At 42.6% G+C, this 9,913-nt stretch overlaps 1 protein-coding gene across 1 annotated transcript in view; it reads right to left on the minus strand.

Moving 5' to 3' along the window:
- LOC144500850 (uncharacterized) overlaps positions 1 to 9,526 on the minus strand; it is a 77,465-nt gene extending 67,939 nt beyond the window's left edge. The window contains exons 1-2 of the mRNA XM_078224325.1: positions 9,515 to 9,526; positions 9,161 to 9,310 (exon numbers count right to left, since the gene is read on the minus strand). Coding sequence (XP_078080451.1) covers positions 9,161 to 9,310; positions 9,515 to 9,526 — 162 coding nt within the window. The remainder of the gene's footprint in view (positions 1 to 9,160; positions 9,311 to 9,514) is intronic.
- Positions 9,527 to 9,913: the final 387 nt, after the last annotated feature.

Below are 9,913 nucleotides of genomic sequence, written 5' to 3' on the forward strand. Positions count from 1 at the left end.
AATAAAATTGATGCGCTATCAATAAGGCAAAAGACTACCGGTATGCCAATATAAGTGTAGGCTTTTATTCACAACAGAATCAGGAGCAGATCCCAACAATTAACCGACCTGGACTGAACAAGGGGGAGGAGACAGCCACCTTTATACTAGGTGCTGAGGGGAGGAACCAAACTGGAAGGGGATGTGTCCAGGTATGACAAACACACACAACGGTGGTCCATATAGGACAAAGGCACAACTGAGGTCCACCACAATGACCCTTAACAGAGATATTTCCAATTGTGATAAAGAGGCCATTAAGCCATTCACCAAAAAACAAATTCGGGAATTCAGAAGGAATTTATTTCCACACAGAGGTGAGAATGTGAGAATTGTTATCCTAGGGATTAGTTGAGGTGAATAGTATAGATACATTTAAGGAGAAATTAGATAAGCCTATGATGTAGAAAGGAATAAAAGGAAAAGAAAAGTTACAATGTACAAATGAGGCAGGGTAGGATAAGGCTCAAAATGAGCATGAATGCTGGCATGGACTAGTTGGGCTGAATGTGCTGTATATTCTATGCAATCCTATGTAAAAGTGTGGCCTGGGTTAATGTTAAATATGTAAATATATAGTCTACATCATCAATAACATAAAATCACATGACAACAGATCAAGAGATATGTAGGGCCTCATGCTGAAACATGAGGCTAACTTTTATGGGGCACCTCCTCCCCTGACCTCCTGAAGGAAAGTCGGCTGGAAGCTGACTTTCTTCATGCAAGCCCACCCCACATAATAGGAGAGTCGACCATTATAGTCCTTCGAGCCTGCTCTACTATTTAATATCATGGCTGATCTTGGGCTTTAACACCACTTCCCTTCCCATCCCTCATGTTCCCTTGATTCCCTGAGACCCCAAAAATATGTCAGCCCAACCTTAAATGTATTCAGTGATGGTGTGTCCACAACCTTCTGGGGTAGAGAATTACAAAGATTCACAACCCTTCGAGTGAAATAACGTCCCCTCATTTCAGTTGTAACAATGTCCCCACATTTTAGATTCTCCAACCAGCTGAATCAATCTCTCAGCATTCACCCCATGAAGCCCCTTCGGAATCTTGTAGGTTTCAATGGGACAGGCTCGTTCTAAACTCCAGAGAAAATAAATTGAATTTGCTCAGCTTCTCATCATAGGACAACCCACTCATCCCAAGGACTAACCTCAATGAACATTTGCTGTACAATTCTAGCAATGTGCTCTTTATTCCTGTACACCTTGCAATAAAGATCAACGTATCATCTGCCTTCCTAACTTGCATCCTCAAAATAAATTTGTTAAACATGGTTTTCCTTTGGTAAAACCATGTTGACTTGTTCTACTCGTACTATGCTTTTCTAAGTGCATTGTGAACACAAGAACACAAAGCAAGAACACAAGAAATAGAAGTAGGAGTTGGCCACCAGGCCCTTCAAGCCTGCCCCACCATTCAATACAATCATGGCTGATCTAGGCCTCAATTCCTTTTCTGTGCCATTTCCCCATAGCCCTCTCTTCTTCGATCTACCAAATATTTATCCACCTCTACTTCAAATACTTCTAATGATCCAGCTTCCACCACGCTTTGGAGCAGAGAATTCCAGAGATTCACCGCCCTCTGTGAGAAGAAACTACTACGCACCTCAGTTTTAAATGACCGGCTCTTTATCTTGTAGCTATGTCCCCCTGTTTGAGATTCTCCCAGTAGTGAAAACATCTCACCATCTACCCTGTCAAGCCCCCTCAGGATCTTATATGTTTGAATATATGTCACCGCTCACTCTTCTAAACTCCAAGGAATACAGACCCAGAGCATTTAGTCTCTCTTTATAGGACAACCCTCTCATCCCAGGAATTAGACTGGTGAATCTCTTTTGGACTGCCTTCAATGTTACTAAATCTTTTTTAAGGAAGGAGGCCAAAACTATACGTAGTATTTCAGGTAAGGCCTCACCAACACCAGGTATAATTTCAACAAAACCTTCCTATTTTTAAACTCCAACCTTTTTGCAATAAAGGTCAAAATGCCATTTACCTTCTTAACTACATGTTGGACCTGTCTGCGAGCTTGTGGTGATTCATACACTAGAACACCTAGATCACTCTGTACTTCAGTCACCTATCACCTACCGTCTTTCTCCATTCAGATAATAATCTGCCTTATGATTCTTCCTAACAAAATGCATGACCTCACACTTCCCCGCATTAAACTCCATTTTCCAGGTTTTTGCCCAGTCATCCAATCTATCTACATCCCGTTGCAGAATCACAATATCCTCAACACAACATGCCCTTCCAGCTATCTTTGTAGCATCCGAAAATTTGGAAACCTGACATTCTGTTTCTTCTGCCAAGTCATTAATGTAAATAGTGAACAATGGCAGGCCATGAACTGATCCCTCCGGTTCTCCACTAGTCATATCTTTCCACTCTGAAAAGGACCCATTTATTCTAACTCTCTGTTTTCTATCTGACAGCCAGTTTTCAATTCATGCTACCACACTTCCTCCAATTTCATGGGCTTTTACTTTATGCACGAGCCTCTTATGCAGCACCTTGTCAAATGCCTGTTGGAAATCTAAATACACTACATCCACAGGTTCCCCTCTATCTACTCTCACTGTGTCACTTCCTCAAAGAATTCGAACAAGTTTGTCAAACATGATTTACCTTTCATAAAACCATGTTGACTAGGTTTGATTATATTCAGTTTTCCTAAATGATTAGCTATTTCCTCTTTGATTATTGACTCCAGTATCTTGCCAATAATAGATTTTAAACTAACTGGCTTATAGTTCCCTGCCTTCTGCCTTTCTCCCTTTTTGAACAAGTCATCGCACTGGCTGTTTTCCAATCTTCTGGTACCTCCTGGAATTTTGCGAGATGGTAAAAATTTCAACCAATGGATCCATTATCTCTGCAGCCATTTCCATTAAAACCCTAATGTGCAGTTCCTCCGGTCCTGGCGACATGTCTGCCTTTAGTCCTTTAAGTTTCTCTAATACTTGATCCCTTGTGATTGGAATTTTTCTAAGTTCTACTATGTTATTTGAAATCAGTAAGAAGTCTCACAACACCAGGTTAAAGTCCAACAGGTTTATTTGGTAGCAAAAGCCAGTAGCTATCGGTGCACTGCTCCTTCGTCAGGTAAGTGGAAGTTTTGTTCACAAACAGGGCATATAAAGACACAAACTCAATTTACAAAATAATGGTTGGAATGCGAGTCTTTCCAGGTAATCAAGTTTTAAAGGTACAGACAATGTGAGTGGAGAGAGGGTTGAGCACAGGTTAAAGAGATGTGTATTGTCTCCAGCCGGGACAGTTAGTAAGATTTTGCAAGCCCAGGCAAGTCGTGGGGGTTACAGATAGTGTGACATGAACCCAAGGTCCCGGTTGAGGCTGACCTCGTGTGGGTGGAACTTGGCTCTGAGTCTCTGCTCAGCGACTCTGCATTGTCGTATGTTGTGAAGGCCGCCTTGGAGAACGCTTACCTGAAGATCAGAGGCTGAATGCCTGTGACCCCTGAAGTGTTCCCCAACAGGAAGAGAACACTCTTGCCTGGTGATTGTCGAGCAGTGTTCATCCATCCATTGTCGTAGCGTCTGCATGGTCTCCCCAATGTACCATGCCTCGGGTCATCCTTTCCTGCAGCGTATCAGGTCGACAACGTTGGCCGAGTTGCTAGAGTATGTACCGTGTACCTGGTGGATGGTGTTCTCACATGATGGCATCCGTGTCGATGATCCGGCACATCTTGCAGAGGTTGCTGTGGCAGGGTTGTGTGGTGTCGTGGTCACTGTTCTCCTGAAGGCTGGGTAATTTGCTGTGGACAATGGTCTGTTTGAGGTTGTGCGGTTGTTTGAAGGCAAGGAGTGGGGGTGTGGGGATGGCCTTGGCGAGATGTTCGTCTTCATCAATGACACGTTGAAGGCTCCGGAGAAGATGTCGTAGCTTCTCCGCACCGGGGAAGTACTGGACGACGAAGGGTACTATGTCCGCCGTGTCCCGTGTTTGTCTTCTGAGGAGGTCGGTTGCGGTTTTTCACTGTAGCGCGTCGGAACTGTCGATTGATGAGTCGAGCACCATATCCTGTTCTTATGAGGGCATCTTTCAGCGTCTGGAGGTGTCTGTTGCGATCCTCCTCATCTGAGCAGATCCTGTGTATATGGAGGCTTGTCCGTAGGGGATGGCTTCTTTAACGTGTTTAGGGTGGAAGCTGGAGAAGTGGAGCATCGTGAGGTTATCCATGGGCTTGCGGTACAGTGAAGTGCTGAGGTGACCGTCCTTGATGGAGATGCGTGTGTCCAAGAATGCAACCGATTAATCGGTTGCATTCTTGACTTCACTCTACCGCAAACCCGCGGATAACCTCACGATGCTCCACTTCTCCAGCTTCCACCCTAAACACGTTAAAGAAGCCATCTCCTACGGACAAGCCCTCCGTATATGAGCTTTTTAACATTTCCTTACTAATAGGTTCCAGCATTTTTCCAACAACTGCTATTAGGCCAACTGGCCTGTAATTCCCTGTTTTTTCCCTCCTTCCTTTCTTGAAAAGCAGAATAACATTTCCCAACTCCCAATATGATGCGTCCATTCCCAAATCCGATAAATTCTAAAAAATCATAGCTAGCATATTCACTATCGCTGCAGTGTCGAGAAGTTGTGATAAAATGCAAATTAAGGAGTCAAATAATTAGGAATGTGTTCTGGGAATGTATGATTAAAAGAGAGCACACTATATTTGAATTGGAATTGGTTAGGAAGACAGATTGACAGAGGTTTTTGATATGCGGAATAGCCTCGTAACATTGTAAACAGATATTTACCCAAGACATAGGGACAACAAGAGGGCATATAATTTCAGGAGTTAAAGCACAGATGGTAAAACTTCAAAAGAGAAAGTGAATGTGAATTTCATTCTGAAAGGGTGAGCTCATGTAAAAAATGTCATTAAGAGGGACCTCTAAGACAAGTAGACCAGATAAGGAAAGATCAAAACATAAAGCAATACATCAATGGCAGGGCTCATCATATATGGGGAGGTGAGCTGAGCAGAGCAGAGCTGGGTTCAAGATCACAGCCACACACAGCAGGAAGTTGTGCTCACTGCAAAAAAGTCAATGTCTAAACCGTCAGTTATTTTTATTCTAATCCAGAAGAATTCCCTAAAGAGATACAAGTGCTCAGTTGGTAACTATGGCTAGATTTTGCTTATAGTTTTTAAACCTATGGGATGTTTTTTGGGGAGGTTTAGCTTGGGTTTAGGAAAATAGAGGGATTTGGAACTGGATCAATGTAATGATATTTGTGTGTAGCCATTATTGTAGTTAGGTATATGTGTTTTGTTGCCTTTCTTGTTTGTTTTAATGTTGAATAAACATTTATTTTGTTTAATTATTACAAGGCCAAAACCTACCTCATTGGTCTTCATATCTTTCCTCGCATATTAACAAAAAACACAGTTGGGAACCAGCATTTCAAATTTCCCTTCTGAGACTTGGAATACCCTTGCATTTAACATCAGTTGGGTTCTTAACAGCAGCTATCTATTTTTAAAACTCTAGGGTGTGGATCATCAGGCTTTAGTCTCTTAAATTTCTCCAATTTTCTGTTGATTTCCTCATTCTTTTTAGCCCCTACTATACCATCTATTTCTGGAATGAAACTTGTGTCTGCTACTATGAACACAGACACAAAGGGGCGGATTTTCCCATTGCGCCCACCATGGGAATCGTAGTGGCCGAGGGACGGACCATGGAAAGGTCCATTGACCTCAGGAGGGCTTTTCCATTTTCAGGGTGAGCGCGGCCAGAAAATCCCACTCAAAATGTTTGTTCAGTGCCTCTGCTATTCCCCATGTTAATTTCTCCTGTCTCTGATTCTAATGGACCAAGATTAACTTTAGCTGTTCTCCCCCATGCATCAAAACCTCTTCTCCCCACACCACTCTTTAAGCTATGCATTTATTTCTCCCCTCATACCTGTATAATTGGCTTTGTTTAAGTTTAAGATTCTTGTTTGTGATTGGAGCATGTCACTTTCAAATTTAACCTGGAATTTGATCGTATTATGATAATTATTTCCCCGTGGATCTTTAACCAAGACATTACTAATTAATCCTGCTTCATTCTACAATACAACATCTAAGATAAGTTCATCACTACTTGGTTCCAAGATGCACTGGTCCAAGAAACTGTCATGAAAATATTCCACAAACTCATAGTCTAGACCACTCTTGTCAACTTGATTGTCCCTGTCTATCTGAAGATTAAAGTCCCTTACAATTGTCTTTGTTACAGATGCCAATGATTTCTTGTTTAATACGCTAGTGTTAGGGGACCTGTAAATGACTCCCACCAGTGTTTTCTGACTTTTGCCATTCCTAATTTCTACCCATACTCATTCTACTTCATGATCTTCTGAGGCCAGATCCCGTCTCTCTAAAATCCTTACATCATCGTTTAATATCAGGAATACCTCTTCTCCTTTGCCATTTCATCTGACTTTCTGAAATATTGTGCACTTTGGCATATTTATTTCCCAACCTTGATTACCTTGCAACAATGTTTCTGCAATGGTGCTTAGATCTTAATCATTTATCTCAATTTGTGTTATTACTTCATCAATCTTATTGCAGATGCTTTGTATATTCAGATAAAGATTTTCTTTTTTTTTTAGTTCTATTCCCAGCCTTATTCGTTCATGTACAATTTTTGATAAATACCCTGTCCCTTTCTGCCCCAGGCTGCTTGCCTTTACCCACATTTCTATACTCCTCTATTGCCTCAACCTTTCCCTTTGGATTTCTAAATCTCAGTCAACCCTGCTCCACCTCTGTTAGTTTAAAGTCCTGTCCCCAACCTTAGTTATATGATTGACCAGGATACTGGTCTCACCTCCATTTCAAGTGTGTCTCATCACAATGGAATAGCTCACTCCTTTTTGAAAGTTTGCTTATTAGTGTCACAAGTAGGCTTACATTAACACTACAATTAAGTTACTGTGAAAATCCCCTAGTCGCCACACTCCGACGCCTGTTCAGTAACACTGAGGGAGAATTTAGCGTGGCCAATACACTTAACCAGCACGTCTTTCAGACTGTGGGAGGAAACTCACGCAGACACAGGGAGAACGTGCAGGCTCCACACAGACAGTGATCCAAGTCGGGAATCAAACCTGGGTCCCTGGTGCTGTGAGGCAGCAGTGCTAACCACTGTGCCACTATGCCGGCCCCACTCCTCCCTGGTTACTGAAGTCACTGCCTCATGAATCAAAATCCCTTTTTCCCCCACACCATTCTTTGAGCCATGTGTTTATATCTCTAAGCTGCTTCACCCTATGCCTATTGGTGCATGGCTCAGGTAACAACCATTGGTGTTCTGCGCTTTAAATTGGCCCCTAACTTCTCAAATTCTCTTAGCAGAACATCATTCCTGGTTCTACCTAGGTTGTTGGGTCATGACAACTGGATTCTCCCCCTTCCACTCCAAGTTCCTCTCCAGTTGTAAGAAGATGTCCTTAACCATGGCACTGGGCAGGCAACACAATCTTGGGAGCACCCAGTTGTGGCTGCAGAGAACAGTATCTATTCCCATGACTATGCTGACTCTTTAATGCTACCACATTCCTCTTTGCTCCACCCAATTGAATGACATCCTTCACCATGGTGCCATGGCCAGTCTGCTCATCCACCTTTCAATCCTTCTCTTCATCCAGGCAGGTAGCAAACACCTTGTATCTGTTGGACAAATAGAGGTGCTGAGGCTCCTCCATCACTACTTGCTGAATCCTCTTACCTGCCTGACTTGCTGTCACACCCTTCTGTCGCTGATCAGTGACAAACTCTATAGATCTACTCCGCAGAAATAATGCACTGTAGGTGGGCTAAATTGGCTAAAGTCACTAGGTAGGATGTTCCTCCCTTGGGAACTGCCAGCCAATCGGATTGGCTGACAGCTCTAGCATTCCTGTCAGCACCAAGAGCTCAATAGTGAGCACTGTCAGGACCACAATGAGTCCCAAGAAGATGGTCCAAAAGGTCCCAGAGTGAGATAAGTCTGGGAAATTGGGCGGGTGGATTTGGCCAGTTTAGGGAGGAGGTTTAGGGGTAAGTGGTGGATTTTGCAGATAGGCAAGCAGGAGGGAAGGGGATACTTCCTAGAGGGACGGCCTGTCCACTCTACCTGCCCACCCATATCAACCCCATTGTGGCTTGGGCAGCGTACTATTGGGGTCAATTGGCTTGTTAACAAACTCAGTTGACCTTTATTTATTCTTTTAAACACAGTGGAGCGGGCTGCTGATTTCAACACCTGTCCATCTAGCATGTTATGGAGGTGAGCTCAGGGGGTTGGCAGGAAAGTGGTGGGATGGGCACCTGCCCATTTTGTGTGTCCTCCTGTCAAAAGCATGCCCAGCGGGGTACATAAAACCCAGCTCATAGTTAGTATAATGTTTGATAAAAGGTAGCATTTACCAAGAATCTAGCCTCCTGCAGTGTCTCTAAGTCCAGACCCACAACTACCACATTTAAGTCCCTCAGAACAACAACAGATGGCCATACTTATTTAATGTCCCCAAAAGCTGGTGTATGTCGTTACCCACACTCTGTGACCAGCTACCACCAATCTTGTGTTGGGTGGGGTGGAGTGGGGTGGGGGTGGTATTAATTGCCACAACCACAATATTTCATAGTTGAAGTCGTATAGAGGGAAGCCTGGGAGAAAATGGTCTGCAGGGACTTTAGGTTGAACTGCAAACTCATTCCCTCAAAATGGTCAAGGAAGTTATCTGCATATTTAATTAGGATCAACCTTGGGAAATTCTGCCAGATTGGGCTCAGCTGGTAATTGCTGAGTATAAAACTCTGTGTTTTGTTATGCACAGCATTGTTTTAAACCCAGGAGAATCTATTCTATTACTATCACCACACAGTATACAGCTTTTAACAAGTAATTTTGCATGAATTTAATCTCCACTGAATCCTTTGAAGACATCGTACTGCTTATTTGGCTGGTTGTTAGTTTTGCAATCAAGTTACCGATTTTGGAAATCCTGCGAGTGATTCAAGGCTAAAAATACCTTTTTTTTGGCTTTGCACATGCAGAATCTTCTGAGTTAATTTGGTAGCTTACCTGTAACGAGTAAACTGTAGAGACAAACATCTGGAAATCACTAACAGATTGCCAGGAGACACAGTTCACCAGCTCGGCCATCAAAACAATGTAACGTAACACCACAGCATCCAACTTCCCAGACAAAATATGGCCAAATACGGCAATCAGCTATGAACACAAAGAACAGAAATTGAATAGATTAAAATATGCAGATTACTAAAGTACAAAGCATCAAAAATAATGAATCTTGAGAAATTGGAGTGAAATGCGGGAGTCCAACAAAACTTCTTTTAGGAAACTGCTCCAATGTTATTTCTGCACCTGGCGTAAAAGGTTTCTCTCCGTCACTCAATAGATCTGTGTACAACTCACAGATTCACTCATGGCAAGTAGAAAGGCATGAACCATTATTTTGTAATGCTTTGACAGTTATACCATATAATACACAATGCATTATCCTGCTAATAATGTGGAACTATATACCTTTTGCCTTGAAGGCTGAAAAATCTGATTGCTGTAAATCGGCCTGTCATCAGGTCATTGCAAGGCTAATTCGTGTTAACTTTCTGATCAGTGGGATGGTATAGTTTCTCCCTAGTCCCCACTCCTCACACACACAGATCCAGAAACAAAAAACAAAAACTAACAGCTTTCATTCTTTTTAAAACATATTTCTAAGTTTGCTTTAGTATCCAAAACAGATGTGTCAACCACAGCGTGATAGGTACCTGATAGATGGAAAACTTTGATAGATGGGTAGATAGTTACTTT

The sequence above is a fragment of the Mustelus asterias genome, chromosome 11 (assembly GCF_964213995.1).
Source record: "Mustelus asterias chromosome 11, sMusAst1.hap1.1, whole genome shotgun sequence".
Taxonomy (NCBI): Eukaryota; Metazoa; Chordata; class Chondrichthyes; order Carcharhiniformes; family Triakidae; genus Mustelus; species Mustelus asterias.